Source organism: Amyelois transitella, chromosome 31, assembly GCF_032362555.1.
Source record: "Amyelois transitella isolate CPQ chromosome 31, ilAmyTran1.1, whole genome shotgun sequence".
Lineage (NCBI taxonomy): Eukaryota > Metazoa > Arthropoda > Insecta > Lepidoptera > Pyralidae > Amyelois > Amyelois transitella.
Window position 1 is genome coordinate 4570994 of NC_083534.1, and position 27815 is coordinate 4598808.

The 27815-nt window shown below is 38.9% G+C and overlaps 2 protein-coding genes across 4 annotated transcripts; one reads left to right on the forward strand and one right to left on the reverse strand.

The window, feature by feature from the left end:
• Window positions 1-1023: 1023 nt before the first annotated feature.
• LOC106135371 (serine hydrolase-like protein 2) lies at window positions 1024-10900 on the reverse strand. 3 transcript variants are annotated; one of them, XM_060953225.1, is made up of 8 exons: window positions 10792-10900; window positions 9904-10184; window positions 7740-7901; window positions 6003-6110; window positions 5281-5447; window positions 4679-4794; window positions 3619-3739; window positions 1024-1878 (listed from the first exon to the last, which is right to left on the reverse strand). In XM_060953225.1, the coding sequence occupies exons 2-8, from the start codon at window positions 9953-9955 to the stop codon at window positions 1705-1707; spliced, it is 900 nt and encodes a 299-aa protein (XP_060809208.1). In that variant the 5' UTR covers window positions 9956-10184; window positions 10792-10900; the 3' UTR covers window positions 1024-1704. The 3 variants fall into 3 exon arrangements, with proteins under 3 accessions (XP_060809208.1, XP_060809209.1, XP_060809210.1); XM_060953226.1 differs by having other exon boundaries at window positions 9904-10071; window positions 10792-10892; XM_060953227.1 differs by lacking the exon at window positions 9904-10184 and having other exon boundaries at window positions 10792-10892.
• LOC106135351 (uncharacterized) lies at window positions 10807-27482 on the forward strand. Its single transcript, XM_060953101.1, has 13 exons — window positions 10807-11292; window positions 11428-11498; window positions 12088-12357; window positions 12699-12892; window positions 13326-13423; window positions 14088-14361; window positions 18078-18150; window positions 22865-22996; window positions 24031-24168; window positions 24572-24682; window positions 25969-26128; window positions 26706-26831; window positions 27188-27482. The coding sequence occupies exons 1-13, from the start codon at window positions 11264-11266 to the stop codon at window positions 27480-27482; spliced, it is 1971 nt and encodes a 656-aa protein (XP_060809084.1). The 5' UTR covers window positions 10807-11263.
• Window positions 27483-27815: the final 333 nt, after the last annotated feature.

Consider the following 27815-nt stretch of genomic DNA (forward strand, 5'->3'; position numbering starts at 1 on the left):
ACAGCTATCACACTATAAAGATGAGAGCAAAAAAAAAAAACAGGATCTTAGTGTCCGCCATTTTTATAATGGCGGATGAAAGGTCGGACGTTTATTTTTTCAAAAACGGATCTTAATTTCCGCCTGTGACCGGCTTTCGAAAATCGATCTTAGTGTTTTGCAATAAAGTCCACAATCATAAATTGTTAAACTGTTTTAATATTTAAGGATAGTGTGCCTTGTTTTAATAATTTAAGATCCAATTTCGAACGTTCGAAATTCTTTGGTTCTTTTTAAGCGGGATCGCGGGTTAGGATATAATGTCAATGTTGAAAACTTGCAACTTTCTTAGATATAACATCTCGCCACGTCTGTGACACCGTAGGTCCCGGGTTCGAATCCCGGCCAGGGCATTATGAGAAAAGAACTTTCTCTGATTGTCCTGGGTCTTGGATGTTTATCTATATAAGTAAGTATTTATTATAAAATTTGTATCATCGAGTTAGTATCTCGTGACACAAGTCTCGAACTTACTTCGAGGCTGTCTCAATCTGTGTAATTTGTCCAGTATATACAGGGTGACATTTAAAACAACTGCATCCTTTTAAACATAGACTATACCCATGCTTCTGAGCCGTTTGAGCCTATTTTTATTTAAATTAAACGTCATCATTTTCACATGTAAAAATCCCTCAAAAACTACGTCACACGCTTTATTAAAGACCAAAACTACAAAAGAAATTAAAACTAAACATGTAAATAAATGTCTGAAAAATTAATTATTTTTCTAGTATCAAGATCAAATAAAGTACGACGCCTAAGATTCAGAGAGTCGTTGACCTCTGAATCTTAGGCGTCGCTTTTCCGCCGGCCGGGGTGATATGACGTATTTAGGATCGTGGATTTTGATACTTTTATTTATTTTCGTACTTTCTGAAATATGAACCGATATTTTTCTTTTAACGTTTTTAAATATCCTTTAGATGAGTACACTTAACAGTTAAATTTATGCAGTTGAATTAAAAGTCACCTTGTATAATGTATATATATTATTTATCGTCGAAGATATAATGTCTGTGCGTCACACGGCCGCTACCTAAACTCAGATCCTACCCCCAGACCAACACCAAGCCTTAATTCAATCAGATTCAAAATCTTTATTCATATAAGTACCTAGTACATCTTTGAATACTCACTATTAAAAAATACTCGTGTTATAAAAAATATGTGCCGTGTGGTTCCCGGCACTAGTACAAAAAAGAATAGGACCACTCCATCTCTCTTTCCCGCGGATGTCGTAAACGGCGACTAAGGGATAGGCTTTTAAACTTGGTATTCTTTTGTTAGGCTTAATGATAGAATTGAGATTCAAATAGTGACAGTGACAGGTTGCTAGCCCTAAAAGAGGGAATCCCAAGTTTATTAGCCTATCCCTTAGTCGTCTTTTACGACATCCATGGGAAAGCGATGGAGTGGTCCTATTCTAAAATGCCAGATTCCTGGTCTACATACATAAGTACATACATATAATCACGTCTATATCCCTTGCGGGGTAGATAGAGCCAACAGTCTTGAAAAGACTGATAGAGTGGCTTGAGGAAAACTCACTGACATTGCGCACAAAATCCATTGCAAAACAAATAAAATAAGAAAAGGAAAAAAAAACAAAGCAAAATTTGCTCAATTCCGGATATCACACGGCACAGAAACACACAAACATACACACTACAACTTGGACCTCCTGAGATCCTTCTCCAGGAACTGCGCTATCGTCTCCGCCATGCCGTCGGGCGTGAGGTGGGCGTCGTGCTCGCCGTGCAAGTCGACTAAGGTCATGTTGGTCCGGGCTTTCAATGCTTCCATCAGTTTCAACGCGTCTTCTCGCCCGCTCGTTATGCCCTGTCAAAGTAATACATACATATGTTCACGTCTGTATCACTTGCGGGTTAGACAGAGCCGACGGTCTTGAAGACTGATGGGCCACGTTCAACTATTTGGCTTTAAGATAGAATACATACATACATATGGTCACGTTTGTATCACTTGCGGGTTAGACAGAGCCGACTGATAGGCTACGTTCAACTATTTGGATTTAAGATAGAATTGAGATTCAAATAGTGACGGGTTGCTAGCGCATCGCTTAAAAGAAGAATCACAAGTATATAAGCCTATCCCTTAGTCGCCTTTTACGACATCAATGGGAAAGAGATGCGAGTGGTCCTATTCTTTTTTTCTATCGCTGTCGGAAACCACACGGAACTTAAGTACCTACGTAACTTCTAAAATAGTCACTTAGTTAATGAATGTTGCTTGCATGAAGAAAGTTATGAATGTGGATGAAGCGAAGGAAATATGCAGAGATCGTGGCAAGTGGAAAGAGGTAGTCTCTGCATATCCCTCCGGGAAAGAGGCGTGATTTTATGTATGTATGTAGTTAATAAATCACAAATATATATTTTAATGTATACTCGTACAATGTGCATTCATCTACGATTGAGATATAAATTGACTTTCGGTGAAAATGCTGCAGTGTAGTTCGTTCCACCGCTTCTTCTACACACGCGATTCGGAAGCGGCAGTAGTTATAATTAGATTTAAGTGATGTGACGTCAATAAGTGATACCTCGTGTCCAATTTTGAAAATAAATCTATTCTATTTTTGACGGCCTCTGTGGCGCAGCTACGCTTGTCTGTGACACCGGAGGTCCCGGGCACGAATCCCGGCCAGGGCATGATGAGAAAAGAACTTTTTCTGATTGGCCTGAGTCTTGGATGTTTATCTACTTAAATAAGTATTTATTATAAAATACAGTATCGTTGAGTTAGTATCTCGTGACACAAGTCTCGAACTTACTTCGAGGCTAACTCAATCTGTGTGATTTGTCCCGTATATATTTATCCACACTAATAATAAAGAGGAAAGATTTGTATTTTTGTATGTTTGTGTGGAATTAACTCAAAAACTACAGGTCCGATTTTGATAAAATTTGGCACAGATATAGAATAGACCTTCAAAAGTGACATAGGCATAAATTTGTTTTTACTCTTTGTTTATTTAAAAAAAAACACAAAGATATGTCCACCCGTGCGAAGCCGGGGCGGGCCGCTAGTATTTTATATATTTACTAGCTGTCCCGGCAAACGTTGTTTTGCCATATAAATAATTTTTAGTTAAAAAATATGTTAAGTGTGGACAACCCATATCACTAAGGGGTATGAAAAATAGATGTTAGCCGATTCTCAGACCTACTGAATATGCATGCAAAATTTGGTTAAAATCGGTAAAGCCGTTTCGGAGGAGTACGGAGACAAACATTGTGACACGAGAATTTTATATATAAGATATTGTATATTATTGTAGTGCCGTGTGGTTCCCGGCACCATTACAAAAAAGAATAGGACCACTCCATCTCTTTCCCATGGATGTCGTAAAAGGCGACTAAGGGATAGGCTAATAAACTTGGGATTCCTCTTTTAGGCGATGGGCTAGCAACCTGTCACTATTTGAATCTCAATTCTATCACTAAGCCAAACAGCTGAGCGAGGCCTATCAGTCTTTTCAAGACTGGTGGCTCTGTCTACCCCGCTAGGGATATAGACGTGATCATATGTATGTATGTATGTATATTGTATTCATACCTTGTGGCCGTTAGACATGTTGATGAGGACGGAAGGCGGCGCGGTGCTGAACAGCTCCGCGTAATACTCGTTGGGGAAGTTCTGCGGGACGCAGTCGGCCGTGCGCCGGTCCCACGACAGCCTGCGACATGTGCTACTGTAGCGACCGCCTTTATGTGCGCGAGAGCAACGGTCGCCGTGGTTTTGTTGGTTAGGTAAAACAATGTCAGATATAACTCACTCGCTCGCTCGCTCGCTCGGTCGCTAGCTCGCTCACACACTCTCTCTCTAGCACGCTCGCTCACACACTCTCTCGCTAGCACGCTCGCTCACACACTCTCTCGCTAGCACGCTCACTCACTTACTCGCTCGCTCGCTAGCACGCTCACTCACTTACTCGCTCGCTCGCTAGCACGCTCACTCACTTACTCGCTCGCTCGCTCGCTCGGTCGCTAGCTCGCTCACACACTCTCACTCGCTCGCTAGCACGCTGACTCACTTACTCACACACTTGCTCGCTCGCTAGCACGCTCACTTACTTACTTACACGCTCGCTCGCTAGCACGCTCACTCACTTACTCACTCGCTCGCTCACACAATCACGCTCGCTCACACACTCTCTCGCTAGCACGCTCACTCACTTACTCACTCGCTCCCTCGCTAGCACGCTCACTCACTTACTTACTCGCTCCCTCGCTAGCACGCCACTCACTCACTCGCTCGCTAGCACGCTCACTCACTTACTCACTCGCTCCCTCGCTAGCACGCCACTCACTCACTCGCTCGCTAGCACGCTCACTCACTTACTCACTCGCTCCCTCGCTAGCACGCCACTCACTCACTCGCTCGCTAGCGCGCTCACTCACTTACTCACTCGCTCCCTCGCTAGCACGCCACTCACTCACTCGCTCGCTAGCGCGCTCACTCACTTACTCACTCGCTCCCTCGCTAGCACGCCACTCACTCACTCGCTCGCTAGCACGCTCACTCACTTACTCACTCGCTCCCTCGCTAGCACGCCACTTACACGCTCGCTCGCTAGCACGGCCCAAGGGATACAGACGTGTTGACATGCACGCACCTGTAGTGGTCGTCCCCCAGCGCGATGAGGTTCCGCCGCAGCAGCAGCTCGGCGAGCTCGGCGCCCACGCGGCGCGCGCGCACCACCGCCTCCAGCGCTTTACGTTTCGTGTACACCTGCATCGGGAATTTATTATCATACATACATATGGTCACGTCTATGTCCTTTGCGGGGTAGACAGAGACAACGGTCTTGTAAAGTCTGATAGGCCACGTTCAGCTGTTTGGTTTAATGATAGAATTGAGATTCATATAGTGGCATTTTATTATTTGAATCTCAATTCTATCATTAAACCAAACAGCTCAAATTACATTACATAACATAATATTCAAGTCTATATCCTTTGCGGGGTAGACAGAGCCAACTGTTATGGAAAGACTGAAAGGCCACGTTCAGCTGTTTGGCTTCATGATAGAGTTGGGATTCAAATAGTGACAGGTTGCTAGCCCATCGCCTAAAAAAGAATCCCAAGTTTGTAAGCCTATCCCTTAGCCGTCTTTTACGACATCCAAGGGAAAGAGATGGAGTGGTCCTATTCTTTTTAGTACTGGTGCCGGGAACCACACGGCACTTACGAACAATCCAGATACTAATATAAATACCTTGAAATAATAATTATAATTGTCGTAATTGTCGTAGAAGCTCTGAAAGTAGGTGCTGAAGTAGCGGTCGGGGCGCTCGCTGTTCTGCAGCCGCTGGAAGGTCAGCAGCGGGTCCAGGTGGACCATCCTCGTTATCATTCCAGGTCTCACCGCGTTGAAGAATAGACCTGATGGGATGAGAAAGGATATTGAAGATTTGAACAGGAGGCAAACATTTTTTTTGGCAATGAAATTACATAGGTACATACGTACATACATACATACATAAAATCACGCCTCTTTCCCGGAGGGGTAGGCAGAGACTTCCTCTTTCCACTTGCCACGATCTCTGCATACTTCCTTTGCTTCATCCACATCCATAACTCTCTTCATGCAAGCTCGGCGGTTTCGGGTACTTTTGACCTGACCCTTTACCAGGACGTCCTTACATAGGTACATACATACATAAGTATTATATATATATATATATATATATGTACCTATGTAAACGTGATTATATATATATATATATAATCACGTCTATATCTCTTGCGGTGTAGGCAGAGCCAAAAGTCTTGAAAATACTTAGGCAACCTGATAATATTTGAATCTCAATTCTATCAGTGGGCCAGGCGGCTGAACGTGGCCTTTCAGTCTTTTCAACACTGTCGGCTCTGTCTACCCCGCTAGGGATAAAGACGTGATTATATGTATGTATGTATGCTATTCTAATGATGAGTTACCTAGCTCGCATCCCATAGAGTGGCCCACGTATATGAACTTGAGCCATCGCAGATGTTTAACCACTACGTCTATGGCGCCTAGGTAGTAATACCGCCACACTGGGAGACCTGCGAATAAGAGTTAAGAATACATACGTACATACACATAAACACGTACATTCATACATATTTTTCGAGTATATGTATGTATGTACAATTTATTTATTCACACTGAAATTTTTATTCAAAAAATTGAGTCACTCGAAAAATTTATTTACACAACTGTAGAAACTCTCTCAACTTACTTGTATAACAATAACGTCATACAATGTGTGTTTGTTTAAACATATAGTTATATCAATATTAAACCAAAACATATAATAGAACAGCAGGAATAATGTGTCTTTATATCCCAACTAATATTAACAATGTGAAAGTAAGTTTGTTGGGAAGCCAAAAGTCTTGAAAAGACTGACAGGCCACGTTCAGCTGTAAGTTATAGAATTGAGATTCAAATAGTGACAGGTTGCTAGCCCATCGCACTGTAAGAAGAATCCTAAGTTTATAAGCCTATCCTTTAGTAGACTTTTACGATATCCATTGGAAAGAGATGGAATGGTCCTATTCATTTTTATATTGGTGCCGGGAAGCACACGGTAGTATAAATATAATTTGTCATTTGGAAAGAAAAAGCTCTTTACAAAATGTCACTTAACTAGGGATTCCCCTAAACAGGAGACACCTAGCGTGGTGACAATAAACTTAGTTAAGTATATGGATGAAGCGAAGGAAGTATGCAGAGAACGTGGCAAGTGGAAAGAGGTAGTCTGCCTATCCCTCCGGGAAAGAAGCGTGATTTTATGTATGTACGTATGTCATGTGTTGTGTCATGTATGTCTTCATCCACATTCATAACTCTCTTCATGCAAGCTCGGCGGTTTCGGGTAATTTTGACCTGACCCTTTACCAGGACGTCCTTAATTTGATCAAGATACGTTCGTCTAGGTCTTCCCATTCTTACAGTACGAAGTATCAGTTGACTTGACCATACCGGTCTTCCCACTCCGACCTTTCCCTCCACACTCTCCTTGTATATCTGCTTAGTCAACCTGCTTTCATTCATCCTCTCCACATGACCGAACCATCTCAACATACCCTTTTCTATTCCTGTAACTACATCTTCTTTCACATCACAACATTTTATGATTTTATGTATGTACCTATGTAAGTGGTAGTGCGCTTGTCTGTGACACCGGAGGTCCCGAATCCCGGCCAGGGCATGATGAGGAAAGAACTTTTTCTGATTGGCCTGGGTCTTGGATGCTTGTCTATATAAGTATCTATCATAAAATATAGTATCGTAGAGTTAGTATCTCGTAACACAAGTCTCGAACTTACTTCGAGGCTAACTCAATCTGTGTAATTTGTCCCCTATCTATACTAATATTATAAAGCTGAAGAGTTTGTTTGTTTGAACGCGCTAATCTCAGGAACTACTGGTTCGAATTGAAAAATTATTTTTGTGTTGAATAGACCATTTATCGAGGAAGGTTTTAGGCTATATAACATCACGCTGCAACTATTAGGAGCGAAAAAATAATGGAAAATGTGAAAAAAAAAACGGGAATAAATTATTCATCCTTGAATCCTTCAATGATGCCCAAAATAACTAAAGCGGACGAAGTCGCGGGCACAGCTAGTACATTTATATTTATTTATTCACTTATGCTATAATTAATGCTGGTCATGCAGTCTTACCAGCCGGGAACGGATCCGACTTCCCGTTGCCAGGCAGGTCCACGGCCACGAAGTAGTACGAGTGCGGGAGGCGCTCCGCCAGCGGCTGGAACGTGGCGGCGCTGTCCTGCCGCCCGTGCACCAGCAGCGCCGGCCTGCCGTCCGCGGAGCCCCAGGATATCACTGCAGCAGAGGAATGTATCACCATCACTACACAGTATAAAACAAAGTCGCTATTTTAGTCTGTTTGTCTGTATGGTTCCCGGCACGAATAGAAAAAAGAATAGGACCACTCCCATCTCTTTCTCATGGATGTCGTAAAAGGCGACTAAGGGGTAGGTTTATAAACTACTGTCACTATTTGAATCTCAATTCCATCTTAAAGCCAAACAGCTGAACGTAGCCTATTAGTCTTTACAAGACTGTTGGCTCTGTCTACCCCGCAAGGGATATAGACTTGATTATATGTATGTATGTATGTATGTTGTCTGTATGCTTAAATCTTTAAAATTACGCAACGGATTTTGATGCGCTTTTTGGTAACAGGCAGAGTGATTCAAGTGGAAGGTTTTTATGTATAATAACATTTATAATTTTGCACCCGTGCGAAGCCGGGGCGGGTAGTCTTATATATGTACATACATAGCATTTGAATCTCAATTCTATCATTAAGCCAAATAGCTGAACGTGGTCATTCAGTCTTTTCAAGACTGTTGGCTCTGTCTACCCCGCAAGGGACAAAGACGTGACCATATGTATGTATGTATGTATACATACATAGGGATAGGCTTACAAACTTGGGATTCTTTTTTCAGGCGATGTGCTAGCAACCTGTCACTATTTGAATCTCAACATACATACATACATATGATCACGTCTATATCCCTAGCGGGGTAGACAGAGCCACCAGTCTTGAAAAGACTGATAGGCCACACTCAGCTGTTTGGCTTAGTGATAGAATTGAGATTCAAATAGTTGAATCTCAATTCTATCATTAAGCCATATAGCTGAATGTGGCCATTCAGTCGCAAGGGATATGGACGTGACTATATATAAGTATGTGTATGTATGTATACATACACATACTTACATATAGTCACGCCTATATCCCTTGCGGGGTAGACAGAGCCAACAGCCTTCAGCTGTTTGGCTTAATGATAGAATTGAGATTCAAATAGTGACAGATTGCTAGCCTGTCGCCTAAAAGAAGAATCCCAAGTTTATAAGCCTATAGCCTTAGTCGCCTTTAACGACATCCATGTGAAAGTGATGGAGTGGTCCTATTCATTTTTGTATTGGTGCCGGGAACCACAGGGACTTATTAATATTATTTTAACATAATATAATATTATTTTAACATAAAATAATATTAATAACTTAACATTTTTTAATGTTTGTATAGAGATGATTTCTTTACACAGCTGTTACAAAATTATAAAGCCAAAAGACGAAAATACATTATGTTTTTTGAGAAATTTCTATACGAGACTTTGCATGCAACTTTATTGTATTATGACACTGTTTTTTTTTTGAACAGCTGAACATGGCCTATTAGTCTTTTCAAGGCTTTTCCCTCTGTCTACCTCGCAAGGGATATAGACGTGATTATATGTATGCTATTTATTAAAGTCACTATCACTACATACTACAAAGCAAAGCTGCAGTGTAGTTATATAATTTTAAAATATATAAAATATATATATATATACAGCTATTTGCAAATACTTATTATAATAAATAAAAAGAGAAAAGAAGTTATAATTTATAAATTGCGTAGTCTCTGTAAATCATATTCATCCCCATATATTTATTTCCTAGCTTTTGCCAGCGACTTTATTTGTATGGTTTCTTTTTCACAACAAGAAGTAGCCCATGTTCTTCCTAAGGGTCAATTCTAGTCTCTATATCAATATGGGATTATGGGAGTAAACAGTATGAAAAGAAGCTTTTCCTTTGATCAGCTTTACACACTGAATGGGAATATATACTGCTGACAAAACAGTTAACTAATTTAAAAAAAAAGTTAAGTACTTAAAATTAAAACAAAAATTAATGTTGCATTCATCCTTAAACTTTTAATTGGAACAAATTTTAATGCTGGTTACTAAGACCCGAAAATATAAATAAAAAAATATTAGTTTGTGAATAAAAAAATGTTAGTTGTTTAATTTAAAAAAACTCTCACCAGCAATATTGCCCCACGGAGCTGGCACAAACCATTCTTTGGTCAACTTCATTATAATTTTTTTTATAGTGTCAACAAAGTTTAAGTAATATTTAATTATGTTTATTAATTAATGAAAACTGATGTAACATTAGCAATTATTTGATATCTTTGCAATTCAAAATCTGGCTAATTGTAGATAAGTAGGTAAATAATCATTTAAATGTACTTTGTTCTTAACCGGGCCTGTATCTTCATAGCTATTGGACTTTGGTTCAACATTAAACAGCATCTATTTCACGCTATAAAAGTTGTTATCAATTTAGATAAAATATTGTAGTTTATTTTCATTACAAATTTTTATATTAATTAATTAGTTATCTAGTGATAAAAACCACCGAACTATTGACTATTTAAACATGATTTTCATTACACGTTACACGCACGCGCAATCTCGTGGAAAAATAAAGTAATATTCGTAAAATAAATTTATTGCAACTACATAAATTAAAACGGAACCTTTTGTTTGTTTACGTTTTATTAAACTACTGTTTTGACATTGACAATTCATTTTTTTTTTAAGTTTTTCATTCTTGCACAGGCGTATTAGGTCTGTATTAAATCTACATTACTTATTTATTATCATACAAAATAATAAAACATTTTGTTTTTTATAAGTGTTGTTATTATTTACTTATATATTAAAATTAAATAAGATAGATTTACATTCCTCTACATTCATGATATCTTTACTGAAGTCAAATGTTCACAAAAAAAAGCGTGGGAGGTGATTACTTCCGTGTTTAAAATGGACTTTGCTCGTCATATGATTTCGAAGAAGACAACTTGCTATGCGATTTTAAATATTTCGTACTTATGTAGCAAATTTATTGATAAAAATATACGCACTTTGGCCGTTATTTATCACTTGTGAAAAGGAAAATATACTAAAGATTTTGATACTATTGTTTCGCTCTAAATACGCAACTGTCGTATAAAGTGTCTAGGCTAGGCTCACTCCATCTGAGAATCAGACAGACACAATTCTTATCGTTTTATGACCTTGACAACAGATTTGAACAGTTTGTTGATTTAGATTCGCTTAGTATTGTTCTACATTTGAGTGTGTGTCCATGTGACTCTTGTCATTAATAGCAAATATTTTTTGTGATTGTGATAAAAAAATTATGTTTACAATTGTTTTAAACTGACGACATTTACAATGGATAATACCACTGGCCGGTTACGATTTTAGTTGGAGGAAAAATAAAAACCGCGGCAAATTTGAACAGAAAGTGCATCAGATATAAAATTTATTTAGTCAAATTGGCAACTATTTCATTAAATATAAATAAAATCTCATCTTTTTATATTTTTGAAGATGAAGATAACTGGGGTTTTAAGAAATATGTAAGTATATAAAAAAAATATTATTTTAAATCGGAAAAAAGTTGCACCAACGTTTATCTACGCACCCTAAAAATTTATTTTCTATTCTATCAACAATAAAATAGTATGTATTCCGACTTCTTTTTTTTCTTTCAGAGTAACGAATCCTTTAGTGAGCCGGTCTGAAAGAGAGGTTGTCATAAAAGCACCATGGGGTAATATTGCAGGTAAGGCCCTTTCATTTAATATATTTTTTTATTTATTTTAACATGTTCAAGTAAGGAAAGATAATACCGTTGTCCTAGAATTGGCTCCGTTTATTTCGTTGTCTATGTTGTCTATCTCTATGTGAGATTTCATCAAAATTTAACTTATACTAAGTTTAATTGTTAGAAAAAAAAAGCGGATGTCTCTTCTATATTAAAATTGTAGTGTGGACATGAAGGTGTTTAATCAGATTGAAATGATTAAACACTAATCTCTTTTTAGCATATGACGATATTCCGATATCTCATATCTGCCGTGTGGATTCGGCATTTTAGGATAGAACCACTTCATATCTTTTCCACGGATGTCGTAAAAGGCGACTAAAGGATAGGCTTATAAACTTGGGATTCCTCTTGTAGGCGATGGGCTAGAAACCTGTCACTATTTCAAAATTAGGCAACGTTCAGCTGTATGGGTTTATGATGGAATTGAGACTCAAATAGTGACAGGTTGCTAGCCCATCGCCTACAATAATAATAACAAGATTTTTTTAATTCTCATAACTAAGTCAGGATGTTATAACCATGTCTACAAGTTCCATTTTCACAGCACTGTCATGGGGAGACCCCAGCAACCCCCCGGTCTGCTTGGTTCACGGGAAACTGGACGCCTGTTCTTCCTTCCGTCCCCTCGTGACGTCACTCCCCGACTCCTACTTCTACGTGTCCATAGACCTCCCGGGGAATGGCCTGTCCGACCACCTGCCTAAAGGCGTGAGGTACACTGTGATGGACTTAGTTCCAAGTCTGTTTGAGGTCAAAAAACATTTCAAGTGGGGCCAGTTCGCGTTCGTTGGTCATTCTCTTGGAGTACTCATTGGTGAGTATTGTTTGATGTTACAATAGATTTTTATGTATCAGATATACATATGTATAATCACGTCTCTATCCCTTGCGGGGTAGACAGAGCCAACGGACTTGAAAGACTGATAGGCCACGTTCAACTGTTTGGCTTAATAATAGAATTAAAATTCATATAGAAAATTTCGTTCGAACGAAAACAAAATGAGAACACTTTAAAAACGTTTTAATTCAAACGCAAACTCGACTCGGTCTGAAGTGAATACTTTTTACCTATCCCAATAAAAACTCTCGAAGTTAGCTTTATCTTAGTGATTGGTCTGAGAAACTTGTGTGACGAAAATAGCTAAATTATTTCAGGCAAATATTTCAACTTGGCGTATCCGGGCCAAATCAGCAAAGCTGTGGAGCTGGACCCTATACCCGCGTACTTCTCGTGGGAGATCGAGAACCTCGGCAAGTGGTACAAGTACTACTACGAGAGGTTCTACGGAGAAATGTACCCCAAGTGGAACGGCGGGAAGGACACGGCACCAACGTATACTTACGAAAAGGTAATAATTATAAGAACACGAGCTTGCATGAAGAGACAAGGACAAGAGCGAGTTGGGCTCCGGAAAAATGCGCGATGCGCAGAAAGGCACGGGTTGGAATCCCACCTCGACCATGTACCAATGACTATTTTAAAAATTATGTTAATTAGTTTGAATACTAACCGATGCTCTTACGGTGAGGGAAAAAATCGTGTGGAAACCAGTACATTCAGGCAACTGGATGTGTAACCATGATCGATCCAATACGGATTAGGTTCCCCTGCAAACGTCGCTTCGTGTAAAAACTTGACTCATTCAATCCACGGTCCATGGTCAAAGGCATACCTCGGGCACTTCTCCAGACAGGTGAGGAGGCAACCGTGTTTTTGAGTTTTGAGTCGTGAAAAGAGGCACCTACCTTCTTAATAATATGCAATCTGTTCTCTGCTTCCAGGTGCAGGAGATGTTGATGAAGTCCCGCGAGTTGTCTAAGGAAGCCGTCTCGCATGTCCTCGAGAGATCTCTGGAGCCAGCCGGCGACGGCCTTTATAGGTATTTACATTTATTAAATAACGAGGCCTATCAGTCTTTTCAAGGCTGTTGGCACTGTCTACCCCGCAAGGATATAGACGTGATTATATGTATGCATGTATTTATAATATATGATCATTATATCTTATAATTTGTGATAACTGAAAACGGTAGAACATAGTATCTGAAAGCCAAGCCCAGTTTTGTTAATATTAGAAAATAAAGAAGACCTTAATTTGAATCCCCATTGTCACTGTGTTAATGTCGAATTAAAATGAACAATCCAGGCCTAAATTTTATGGAAATCACATTTAATTATATATATAATCGCGTCTATATATCTTGAGGGGTAGACAGAGACAACAGTCTTGAAAAGACTGATAGATAGGTCACGTTTAGCTGTTTGACTTAATGATAGAATAATAATAGGTTTAAATAGTGACAAGTTGCTAGCCCGTCGCCTAAAATAAGAAACTCAAGTTTATCTAAGCTTATCCCTTAGTCGCCATTTACGACATCAATGGGAACGAGATGGAGTGGTCCTATTCTTTTTTCTATTGGTGCTGGTAACCACACGGCACCATTTAATTTTGATAAAAGTTTTTTATCAATCAGCTTATTTATTAGGATGTGATTTGGTTTAATTTAGTTTTATAATTAAAATTCTTAATTTGCTCATTTTCAGAATAACGTACGACCAACGGATGAAATTCGTCACGACGCCTCAAATATCAAGCGCGTACCTTCAGAAGGTTTACACAGGCCCTAAAACGCCAACATTTGTCATATTGGCTAAGAACTCTTTAGACGAAGGATTCTTCGACGCAGTATCTTTCATCAAAGACCCCAAATGTTGGCCAAATAACAATTTTAAGTTAAAAGTTGTCGAAGGAAATCATGACGTCCATATAGAATACCCGGGTCGCATAGCGAAAGAGATTGAGCATTTTCTAAAAGGCGCGTGATTTGAGTTTGGAATCAATAAATAAATTATTTTTCAACTAGTCAAATAAGATACTTTTTAAATTTAAATTTGTACTTTTTGAGTAACGTAGTCAAATGAGTTACCATTTTGTTACAGATTTCCTAATATATATATAATAGATAATAATATTTTACTTAATAAGTAATATTTAATTACCAAGTAATATTATTGTATTAAAAGGAATAAAAATATTTGATAATTTATTTAAAAATATAAGACTATTATTGTTTATTTTATTGGCCTTCTTGAAATATTTCCTTTTTAACCATTTTAAAACAACACACGATAAATAATTTTTCAAAATTGTAATAAATATACTTATCTTACTTTACGGCCTCTGTGGCTCAGCGGTAGTACGCTTGTCTGTGACAACAGAGGTCCCGGGTTCGAATCTCGGCCAGGGCATGATGAGAAAAGAACTTTTCTGATTGGCCTGGGTCTTGGATGTTTATCTATATAAGTATTTATTATAAAATATAGTATCGTTGAGTTAGTATCTCGTAACACAAGTTTCGAACTTACTTCGAGGCTAACTCAATCAGTGTAATTTGTCCCGTATATATTTATTATTATTATTATTATATATTTAAGATATGTATATTTATTATAATAGACATTTTGTATATTTTTGGTTAATAACGAGTGAGATTAACGTTGCCCGTACCGAACTATCTAAGTGAAAAAGTCTTTATTCCTACCAATAGATGGCGTTGCTCCATATTACTACGCGCTATGGTTTGGTCGTCCAAATCTAACAGGGTCAAGTTCTAGTTATAGTTATAACCAATCGGTTCAGTAGTTTTGAAGAGTTTTTGAAGTATGCGGCATTAGATCGATGAATGGTGTAACGCTTAGCATACAAAAATTTAAGACGTTGTTCTGCCCTGGTATAACTAAAATGCCGTTATCTGCCAAATCCTTGTTGTAAATAAAACGTCAAAAATGCGGTTAAAAATTTGAACTGATGCCATTCATCAATGAGAACGCCTATTTATGACTTAAAGGTACCAGAAAGTCGTATATACAGATCGAAAGGGATTTTTTTTCTTATTCTACTGGTAAAAAGGTGAAAATCCTGATGTCAGATATGTAAAGGCGAATTTTAAAATAGGGATGGCAATTCTTTTCTAAAAAAAGCGTCTTTTGAAAATCGATTTCAATCGAAAGTGGTTCACAAAAAGTCGAGGTAGGTATACTATAAAATATAAATTCGTTTTCAAGTTTGCATTTATAATGTAAATATAAGTTTATTTTATGAAAAACAAGATAACATAATAACTTTGAATTGAGAATCGGCCTCTGTGGCGCGGTAGTGCCCTTTCTTTCTGTGACACCGGAGGTCCCGGGCTCGAATCCCGGCCAGGGCATGATGTGAAACGAACATTCTCTGATTGTCCTGGGTCTTGGATGTTAATCTTCATAAGTTTTTATTATAAAATATAGTGTCGTTGGGTTAGTATCTCGTAACACAAGTCTCGAACTCACTTCGAGGCTGACTCGATCTGTGTAATTTGTCCCGTATTGTATCTATTAATTTATTATATTACAACCAACACTGTAATTAAATATAATTTAACAAACATTAGTTGCCGTCCGCGACTTTGAACGCATGTAAGATTTAATTTATACGACAACAAAAAAGGATCATCAGGCCGTGTATTTGTATTAGTTAACTTAACTGGGGTCTGAGGAAATATACAAGGAGAGTATAATGCAAAGGTCGGAGTGGGAAGGCCTAGGCGTACGTACCTTGATTAAATTAAGGACGTCCTGGCAAAGGATCAGGTCAAAAGTCGAAACCGCGCTTGCATGAAGAGAGTGAATGTGAAAGCGAAAGAAGTGTGCAGAGATCGTGGCAAGTGGAGAGATGTAGTCTCTGCCTGCCCCTCCGGGAAAAAGGCGTGATTTTATGTATTTATGTAAGTATGTTAACTTGACTGATAACTGTAGTTTTCTTGTTTTTAATTCATTCATGTTTTTTAATGTAGACAATGTGCATTCGTCCACGATTTAGATTTAAGAGATCTATATTTGTAAATTGATGTTTGGTGAAAGTGCTGCACAGTGTAGTTTGTTCCGCCGCTTTTTCAACACATGCACATGCGCTTTGGAAGTGGTAGAAGTTATAATTAGATTTAAGTGATGTGACGACAATAAGTGATACGAGTACATTGTACATACCTACATACATACATATGGTCACGTCTAAATCCCTTGCGGGGTAGACAGAGCCAACAGTCTTGAAAAGACTGAATGGCCACGTTCAGCTATTTGGCTTAATGATAGAATTGAGATTCAAATAGTGACAGGTTGCTAGCCCATCGTCTAAAGAAGAATCCCAAGTTTGTAAGCCTATCCCTTAGTCGCCTTTTACGACATCTATGGGAAAGAGATGGAGTGGTCCTATTCTTTTTTTCATTGGTGCCGGGAACCACACGGCATTGTATCTATTTTGGAAATATATTCTATTCTGTTCCTAAAGCGGGAGCGATTATTCGGCCTGAGTGCCACCACACTGAAGATTTTCCGCCGGGCTAGGTGTTATGCCTGTAAACAGACGATGTTCTGTCAGAGGTTGTATATATGCTCCAATCCGTGAAATCTTTGCTTGCGCGATTAAGACTCTTCGTTGTTATAAGGTTCTTAGCGTCGCTTGATTCGCTGTTGTGACTTCTGGCGTAGAGATGTCGCCACTGGTTGCAAAAAGTTAAAAGTCAGTGCGTACAAACATACATATTTTCTGTTTTATTATAGTTATGTATGAACATGAGTGATGAGGTGACACGTAATTATAAGTTAATTACGTTCATACAAGTATCTTACGCAGTGCTGGGTTTGAATTAATCTAAGAAAACATTATCTTTTTGTCGTTAGAGTCATCTCGAGTGTTGTTCAAATTTAAAAAAATACATATTTTGAGCTACTGCGGGTATAAGGGATTGAATCATCAGATCCTAGGGGGGAGCCCGGGGTCCACCTATGACCTTGTGTCCACAGTCAGGTTAAGAAGTAGGAAAGCCAGGTAATAATGTAGGTAAACTTCAATCAGACCACTAAGCCTTCTATAAATTTATAATAACGTCTATATATCCCTTGCGGGGAAACAGAGCCAAGAGTTCAGCTGTACGGTTTTATGATGGAATAGAGATTCGAATAGTGACAGGTTGCTAGCCCATCGCCTACAAGAGGAATCGCAAGTTTATTAGCTTTAGTCGCCTTTTACGACATCCATGCAAAAGATATGGAGTGGTTCTATTGTAAAATGGCTGGAACCACAAGGCACATAACTATGTTCCAATTTGAAAACAATAATAGTTAATGAACGCTTAACAATTTATGCACATATTGAAATTCCTTTTCGAATTAGGCGCAATTTACATGTTTCTAAGTAGGTACCTATTCTTTAGATGTAAATTAGGTGATTTTAATTAACTATTTTCTATTACAAGTTCGTTATTTGGTTTGAATGCATTCGTTTTACAATCGAGAGTTAGAATTTAACTTTTTAAAATATTTAACGCGGGAAATAAAATGTATTGGCTTACTAAGAATCGATTACGTAGGTACATGTAAAGGCTAAAAATCGATATTTTATGTTTTTATAAATGAAATGGTGTCAGTGTTAATCTAACTTGATTTTTTTTTTCTAATGTGAATAATATTAATGTTAAAGTTTTATATATTTTTAAGTTTGTGGACGACTGGTCAAAAATGAAGGAAGTGACCGAGTGGACGATTGATGTGGTTGGACTTAAAATAGCGAGTAAGTTAAATATATATATACATTTTTTATTTTATTTATTTAGGAATCAACATTTGAAATATGACAATCGTATTAATAAAACTTAATGCCAATAAGAGATTATTGATTAAAACTACTTTGAAAAAAAAACGCATCACTCACATAGCGTAAGTATGATTGATCAATTGAAATTAAAAAAAAAATTAGTCATTATCATGGTACATTTCAGACATCACTTAATAATTGCCGTTTCTTTGGTTTCACAACATTGTTGACGTCAAATAAATAACGTAAAACGAAATTTACTGTCGCTTCCGAAGCGTCAGTGCAGAAGAAGCGGTAGCAAACTGCACTGCTTCATTTTCTTCAATAATGCCAACTTCACAATTATTATCCAAACTTAGAATTTGAATAGAAATTTGGACGAGAGAATATATTGTTATGTCTATATATTGTATTTAATTGAAATTTAAATGTGTTTGTAGTAAGTACGCATACTGATGAGTGAGTATGTACTGTGTCACACGTCTGTGAGGCGTGGCGGTGGCATATTTACTTCATTTATTTATTTACTAATTTATGCTATGCGTATATTAATGCCGTGTGGTTTCCGGCACCAACACAAAAAAGAATAGGACCACTCCATCTCTTTCCCATGGATGTCGTAAAAGGCGACTAAGGGATAGGCTTAATCTCTTGGGTTTCTTCTTTTAGGCGATGGGCTAGAAAACTGTCACTATTTGACTCTCAATTCTATCACTAAGCCAAATAGCTGAACGTGGCCATTCAGTCTTTTCAAGACTGATGGCTCTGTCTACCCCGCAAGGGATATAGACATGACCATATGTATGTATGGACTAATTTATGTACTTACACAGAAAACATCGAGACTGATAAACACAGAAACAAAATTACACAGGTTCTGCTTATTTCAAAAGAAATCTCTTCCAGCAGACCCGAGATAGGAGACGTGATGGAAAGGGTGACAGGCGTGTACTCCACTCACACTACCAATATATTTACTTTATTTCTCTTTCCAAGACTGTTGGCTCTGTCTACCCCGCAAGGGATATAGACGTGAGCATATGTATGTATGTTCTCTGCCATCTTTACGATGTTAACACGCTGTTCTGGTGCCTATATTCTTATTTATCTTTGTTATTTTCTTCCTCCTGGCTTCAGTCCCGGTTGCATCCTCACCGCTCTGGAGAGGAGCCCGGGGTACGCCTTTGACCGTGGACCCTGGGTAGGGTGAGTCAGGTTTTGCCACCATACCTGACCAGCATATTAGCTTTACTTACAGCTTTGCTCGCGCGAATTTAGTGCCATACATACATACATATTGTACAAACTAATGAATACAACTGTTTTATTGCTTTTAATTAACTTTGTTTTATTGGAGCTAAACGATGCACACTACATGACATACAGGAAGTGTTCTACCATAACAAAGCAGCCAACCGTAAAATTATAAAAATTAAAACTTATAATGCCACCATAAGAAGATTATTTGTGTTGCCATATTCTAACACCCCTTCTCAACACAAATATATTTTCTATGATATACGTCTATATATAACAAAAGGTAGAAACAAAACAATATCCTTATCCATGTAACAGTTAGGCATTAATTTTTACTTAAATTTGTCACACGACACTCATTCAAATGTTTTACAATTAATTCCTTACTTAGACCTTGGTTAACATATCTGCAGGTTGCTCGTTAGTCTTAATGTATTTAATACATATTTTATTTTCTTTTACTAGATCCTTAATAAAATGATAGCGAATGTCTACATGTTTTAATCTTTTTAAAGTGTCTGAATTTGCATTTATTATTGCTGCCTGGTTATCAAAAAATATATTAACAGGGCAAACATTTTCACAATTGAAATCCGCTAATAAATTTATTAACCAAGATACATCACTAGCTGCCATACTCAATAACACATACTCAGATTCGGTGGAAGACAGACTTACTGAAGCTTGCTTTTTGGAAGACCACGAAATCAAACAATCTGACAACTTGAACATATAACCTGAGGTGGACTTTCTGTCCAATACATCACCTGCCCAATCAGCATCACAATAGCCTTGTAAATTAATATCTTTACATTTAAAAATCAATTTATAATTTAATGTATGTTTAGTATATCTTAAAACTCTTTTTAAGGCACTTAATAACTCACTATTTGCGATTGATTGATATCTACTCAGCAAGGAAACGGGATAGCAAAGATCAGGTCTTGTGCACAAGTTGTGTACCTATTTTTAAAACACTTAAACTTTTAACACTACCCTGTGTTTATATAATGGAAATATGTATTTTTGTTAAATCTAATCCGCACTTATTTCAAAAATTAATAGACACTAGAAAGAGACTAAATAATTTGAGATCCCAATATCAACTAAAACTGGCAACTGGAGGTCATAAGACTGCTATGCTTGGCAAGAGTGTGATTGGTATGGCTCCTATTATTTTTAACAAATTACCGGATTATCTAAAAAAATTGGACATAGTAACATTTAAAAAGGAAATAAAATTATTACTAACTGATAAGTGCTATTATTATAGCGTCAATGACTTTTTAAAAGATATTGTGACATAATTATTATATTTTATTTTTATTAAATATTAATTGATGACATTATTGCTAAATATATATTATTTTTAATTAAGTATAAATTAAGGCGAAATTTTGATTTTTAATTTATTATTGAATGATTTAAATTCAAAATGAAAAAAAATGATCTGACTGAATTATTGTACGTCTTATGAAGACAGATCACAGTGACACGAACTGTTTTGTATCATCTTTTCTACCTGTGTTTCCGCAATAAAGAGATTTGATTTGATTTGATTTGTGCCTGATGCTGCATACATTAAGCAACCTATTATTTCTCTGCACATCTTCTCAATATTTTTATCTTTATGAACATTTTCATTTGCAAATATTTTAGTGTTAAAATTGATGTCCATAGGGGTTGACATAGCTTTACAATTTTCACCTAGGACCTAGACCAAAGTCTAACCTGCTCAAAACCCCTAGCCTAGTTTTGTACTGGTTATTACTATTTACTTTAAGCTTAAAACCCACTTACTACTTATAATATTTTCACTCACCGGAGCATCAGTAAAAGTCCAAGTATTATTATCATTTAAGGTTTGTGATTCTATCTTAATTGCCTCCTTCCACTTGCTTGCATCTTTCCTTTCCATAGCCTCTTGGTATGTAGTTGGTTCACTCTTCTTACTTACAATATTATGGCACTGGTAGAATGACGTCGGTTTCCTCCCTCGCCTACTCTTTTCGTTCCTCCTCCTCCTCCGTGTCCTCCATCTCTGATTCCTCTTCACAGGGCTCATATTCGCTGTGAGATTCATCTCCCCGGTAGACTCGTCATTGAAAGAAGTAAAAGTTTCGCTTGCACTTCGGGTCTCTCTGTCTTCAGTTGTCTCACTGACCTTCATATCTTCCTGAATTTCATCTTGAATATGTAATGGCCCGCAGCCATTCAAATCCAATGTGACAATTGATTCATTTTCTTTACAAACATCTTGTTTTAAGAAAATCACATCCCTTTTAGTATCTATAGTTTCTCTCGGGAAAATAAACTGTAACATAACATCTTCCGACATTCTTGTCACCAGAAGTGTTTGAGCCTTTGCCTCCTTAGACTCCCAACTAATTCGTTCTGCAGTATCCTTAGGTTTCACAATCCATATCCAACCATCCCTGACCCCTCAAAATTACGGTCATTTGAAATTTCCATATATTCCAGTTTCGGGCTCCTTCCAGTTTCATTACATTGTTCGTGCTATTTATTGGATTTACTTCCATCGTGCTGTCCTTCCTTACTCTTTAGCTGGAGCAAGTATTAAAGTTTTCGACGGAAATTTTATTGGCAGACCTACCCTCACTTTTCGCCTATAATAAAATAACTAACGCTCGATGTCACTGATTTTAGATTTTCTTACAGGTAGGCGTTACTGGGCCATAACCTGTACAAACTAATGAATAAAACTGTTTTATTGCTTTTAATTAATTATGTTTTATTTGAGCTAAACGATGCACACAACATGACATACAGGAAGTGTTCTACCATAACAATGCAGCCAACTGTAAAATTATAAAAATTAAAACTTATAATGCCACAATAAGAAGATTATTTGTGTTGCCATATTCTAACACATATAATCACGTCTACATCCTTTGCGGGGTAGACAGAGCCAACAGTCTTGAAAATAATGATAGGCCACGTTCAGCTATTTGGCTTTAAGATAGAATTGAGATTCAAATATAGTGACAGGTTGCTAGCCTATCGCCTAAAAGAATCTCAAGTTTATAAGCCTATCCCTTAGTCGCCTTTTACGACGGGAAAGAGTTGGAGTGGTCCTATTCTTTTTTCTATTGGTGCCGGTGTTTTGTGTCATTTAGTGCTATTTAGTGTCATCTGCAAAAGAACACAGGATTTTCGCAAATCGCACGAGAACTATAGCTTTACCGGGATGAAATGTATTATGATATCCTTCTCCAGACTCTTAAATATCAAGAAGAGTGGTTCGTAGATTACCCGTGACATACATACATACATACATATGATCACGTCTATATCCCTAGCGGGGTAGACAGAGCCACCAGTCTTGAAAAGACTGAAAGGCCACGCTCAGCTGTTTGGCTTAGTGACCCGTGAAGAGGTAACAAACAAACCTTTTAAAGCGTTGTTATTCCAGTGCTAAGCTGGGGCTCCCGCGGCGCCCCCGGGGTGCTCCTGCTGCACGGGCACGGAGACTCCGCGGCCACCTTCGCGCCGCTGCTCGCCCTGCTGCCTGGAGGGTTCCACTATGTCGGCTTCGACTTCCCAGGTTTGTTTGTAAATTCAATTTAAAAAAATAAAAAAAATATTCATTATTATAGGATACTATATATCGCTCAATAATTGTCGTATGGTTTAACAACATACATATATGCAGGCAACCTTCTTGGTGTGCGCCATAGCAACGGTTGCCATGATGTTTTATGTTACAGATATAATTTTAATTGTTAGATGTTCTATGATGTGCCGTGTGGTTCCCGGCACCAATACAAAAAAGAATAGGACCACTCCATCTCTTTCCCATGGATGTCGTAAAAGGCGACTAAAGGATAGGCTTACAAACTTGAGATTCTTTTTTTTTAGGCGATGGGCTGGCAACTTGTCACTATTCGAATCTCAATTCTATCTTAAAGCCAAATAGCTGAACGTGGCCTATCAGTCCGCTCAGGACTGTTGGCTCTGTCTACCCCGCAAGGGATATAGACGTGATTATATGTATGTATGTATGTATGTTAGATGTTCTTAATTTTATGTTGAATAATATAGTGATTTTTAACTGATTATTTCTCTCCTCTTTTCTCCTTTCTTCTGTAGGAATTAAATAACTTTAATAACTATGTACCCTTTCTACAAATACGTACATATGTACATGTAATCACGTCTGTGGCGACATCTCTACGCCACAAGTCACAAAAAGAAAATCACGCGACGCTATCAGTGTAATCCCAGGCATAACACCTAGCCTGGCGGAAGATCTTCCCTTTGGTGGCGGTCGAGCCCGAATCATCGCTCCCGCTACGCGTCTATATCCCTTGCGGGGTCGACAGTCTTGAAAAGACCGAAAGGCCACATTCAATTTGTATATCTTAAGAATGGAATCGAGATTCAAATAGTAACAAGTTGCTAGTTTTCGCCTACAAGAAGAAACCCTAGTTTACTAGCCTTTTTCTAAATCGCCTTTTACGAAATCCATGGGAAACATATGAAGTCCTTTTATTATCCTAGCGGCCGGGAATCGTAAAGTCGATCATAACTCTCAAAGCCAGAATTTCCAAACATTATGTTTTCGGATTTAACTTCCAGGTCACGGCAAGTCTGACTTCCTCCCGGCCGGGCCGCTGCCTACCCACTCCCTCTTCCTGGAGGTCATCAGGAAGGTGCTGCAGCATTTGGAGTGGGAGACCTTCATGTGCATCAGCCATTCCATGGGAGGAGCATTGGGTACGTAATTCTGATTTTATTTATTTATATAAACTTTATGCACGTAAAATGCATCTCTGCCAGTCGAATCTTGTTCTGACGCCATGTCATGTCACACAGTTTGAAGACATGTCGTGTCATGTTGTGGCCATATTCTTTAAGTCACATGTAGCATCCATCTTGTAGATACCATGCAGCGGCCATCTTGTTGATGTCACATGTTGAAGTCATCTTGTTGATGTCACATGTTGAAGTCATCTAATTAACAAATGTGACAAGTTCCAGTCATTTTGTTCCACCGTCTGTGATGATGTGGCCATTTTCTTTATGTCACGTGTAGCATCCATCTTGTTCATACCATGCAGCGGCCATCTTGTTGATTTCATGTAGCTGCCATCTTGTCATCAAATGTGTCGTGTTCCAGCCATCTTGTTCCACCGCCTGCGGCCGGGGCTGACCCGGCTGGTCTGCCTGGACCCGCTGTACGGGCTGTTGCGCTACTCCGGCATGACGGAGCACCACAGCAAATATCTTAGTCTCATGTCACATGTGTCATTTTGCAGCCATCTTGTTGATGTCTAATGTTGAAGTCATCTAATTAATAAATGTGACATGTTCCACGGTCTGAAACCATCCGTCACATGTAGCATCCATCTTGTAGATACCATGCAGCGGCCATCTTGTTGATGTCATGTAGCATCCATCTTGTAGCCATGCAGCGGCCATCTTGTTGATGTCATGTAGCATCCATCTTGTAGCCATGCAGCGGCCATCTTGTTGATGTCATGTAGCATCCATCTTGTAGCCATGCAGCGGCCATCTTGTTGATGTCATGTAGCATCCATCTTGTAGCCATGCAGCGGCCATCTTGTTGATGTTATATAGCAGCCATCTTGTTGATGTCATGTAGCATCCGTCTTGTAGCCATGCAGCGGCCATCTTGTTGATGTTATATAGCAGCCATCTTGTTGATGTCATGTAGCATCCATCTTGTAGCCATGCAGCGGCCATCTTGTTGATGTTATATAGCAGCCATCTTGTTGATGTCATGTAGCATCCGTCTTGTAGCCATGCAGCGGCCATCTTGTTGATGTCATGTAGCATCCGTCTTGTAGCCATGCAGCGGCCATCTTGTTGATGTTATATAGCAGCCATCTTGTTGATGTCATGTAGCATCCGTCTTGTAGCCATGCAGCGGCCATCTTGTTGATGTTATATAGCAGCCATCTTGTTGATGTCATGTAGCATCCATCTTGTAGCCATGCAGCGGCCATCTTGTTGATGTCATGTAGCATCCATCTTGTAGCCATGCAGCGGCCATCTTGTTGATGTTATATAGCAGCCATCTTGTTGATGTCATGTAGCATCCGTCTTGTAGCCATGCAGCGGCCATCTTGTTGATGTTATATAGCAGCCATCTTGTTGATGTCATGTAGCATCCATCTTGTAGCCATGCAGCGGCCATCTTGTTGATGTCATGTAGCATCCATCTTGTAGCCATGCAGCGGCCATCTTGTTGATGTTATATAGCAGCCATCTTGTTGATGTCATGTAGCATCCGTCTTGTAGCCATGCAGCGGCCATCTTGTTGATGTTATATAGCAGCCATCTTGTTGATGTCATGTAGCATCCATCTTGTAGCCATGCAGCGGCCATCTTGTTGATGTCATGTAGCATCCATCTTGTAGCCATGCAGCGGCCATCTTGTTGATGTTATATAGCAGCCATCTTGTTGATGTCATGTAGCATCCGTCTTGTAGCCATGCAGCGGCCATCTTGTTGATGTTATATAGCAGCCATCTTGTTAATGTCATGTTGCAGCCATCTTGTTCCATCGCCTGCGGCCGGGGCTGACCCGGCTGGTCTGCCTGGACCCGCTGTACGGGCTGCTGCGCTACTCCGGCATGACGGAGCACCACAGCAAGTTCGTCAGTCTCATGTTCTACGAGCGGTACTACGACACGCTCTACCGCAATTTCAGGTAAACATGTTCAGACAAATCCTAGTTAATTGGTAGTTAATAGGTACATACATATAATCGCGTCTTTCTCCCTTACGTGTGCCGTGTGGTTCCCGACACCAAAAGAAAAAAGAATAGGATCACTCCATCTGTTTCCCATGGATGTCGTAAAAGGCGACTATCGGGTAGGCATAAGCCTACCTAAAAGAAGAATCCCAAGTTTATAAAAACTTGGGATTCTTCTTTTAGGCGATGGGCTAGCAACCTGTCACTATTTGAATCTCATTTCTACCTTAAAGCCAAATAGCTGAACGAGGCCTTTCAGTGTTTTCAAGACTGTTGCCTCTGTCTACCCCGCAAGGGATATAGACGTGATTATATGTATGTTTGCATGTATTTACCCCCTACGGGGTGGACGGAAACAATAGGTTGCTAGCCCATCGCCTACAAGAGGAATCCCAAGTTTTATCCAATCCTTCAGCATTTAAAATTAAAGTAAGTAATACAATTCAATTTAATTTAATTTATCATGGACCTGGTCTGAAATATATTAATATCTCTCAAACGTACGTTCACGTAATAAGTATACTCATTCCAGCGAGCCGAAGATATCAACGTACGAGGAAGCGCTTGAGTCAGTGATGCGCACGCGCAAGCTGACGCGGGAGCGAGCCGAACTCATTCTGTCCAGGAACCTCACTCCCGCCGGCGAAGGTCTTTACAAGTGAGCCGCAATCTTTGACCAAACTAGCTTTTGCCGGTGGATTCGATCCCGTGTGTATTTCAAAATTAAATGTTAGTGCGTTGCCGTGTGGTTGCCGGCACCAATGGAAACAAAAAAATAGGACCACTCCGTAATTTTTGAGGGATGTCGTAAAAAGCTACAAAGGAATAGGGTTATAAACTTGGCGATGGGATAGCAACCTGTCACTATTTTAATTACATTATATTACATCATTAAGCTGAACGTGCTGTTCTAGTCTTTTCAAGACTGTTGGCTCTGTCTACCCCGCAAGGGATATAGACGTGACCATATGTATGTATGTTTGTTAAGTTTTGGTATCCTGGTCTGCCTTCCAGGCTGTCTCCCCAGAAGGCGGCCTTCCAGACGGCGCACATCCCAGTCACCTTCGACCTCCTGGAACAGATCCTGAGCGACGTCTCCCTGCCCCTGCTCATCTTCCACACCACCCAGGCTTTGTCCCTCTACAACCAGATCCAGTGTTCCTCGCAGTCTGTCTGCCTGTTCGACCACAGCACCAGGAAGTATAAGGTGGTCTGCGTGGACGGCAGCCACGACCACCACCTGCTGAAGCCTGAAGACTTCGTGGATCATATTGTTGACTTTTTAAATACTTGTTCATCGAAGATTTGATGTGTTTTAATAGATTTTGTTATTTAATATTTATTTATTTAAACAATTTTATAGAAATAAAGAGTTTTGAAATATATTTTATTGTCTACTGCATGAATTTAATCTTAAACCCTCAAATGGTGATAACTGAAAATCAGCGTTTTTGTACTCTTTCAGTGCAAAAAGATCGCTGAGTTATGACCATTTCGACTTACTACAGCACATCCGTGTTAGTTTTAAGGATTTGTTATTGTTATATTTGTTTGTGTTTGTAGCATTGTCGAATAAACAAGTCGTAGAAGGCGATAAGGGATAGGCTTATAATCTTGAGATTCTTTTAGGCTAGCAATCTGT

Bases quoted from the DNA above. Each gene is read 5' to 3' on its own strand.
- LOC106135371 (XM_060953225.1), bottom strand. From the start codon at position 9,955: ATGAAGTTGACCAAAGAATGGTTTGTGCCAGCTCCGTGGGGCAATATT. The intron at 4,795-5,280 runs GTATTTATATTA...TTCCCGATGCAG, and splicing joins ATTATAATTATTATTTCAAG to GTGTACACGAAACGTAAAGC. The intron at 1,879-3,618 runs GTATGAATACAA...TTACTTTGACAG, and splicing joins ACATGTCTAACGGCCACAAG to GGCATAACGAGCGGGCGAGA.
- LOC106135351 (XM_060953101.1), top strand. From the start codon at position 11,264: ATGAAGATAACTGGGGTTTTAAGAAATAT. The intron at 11,293-11,427 runs GTAAGTATATAA...TTTTTCTTTCAG, and splicing joins ACTGGGGTTTTAAGAAATAT to AGTAACGAATCCTTTAGTGA. The intron at 18,151-22,864 runs GTAAGTTAAATA...TTGTTATTCCAG, and splicing joins GGTTGGACTTAAAATAGCGA to TGCTAAGCTGGGGCTCCCGC.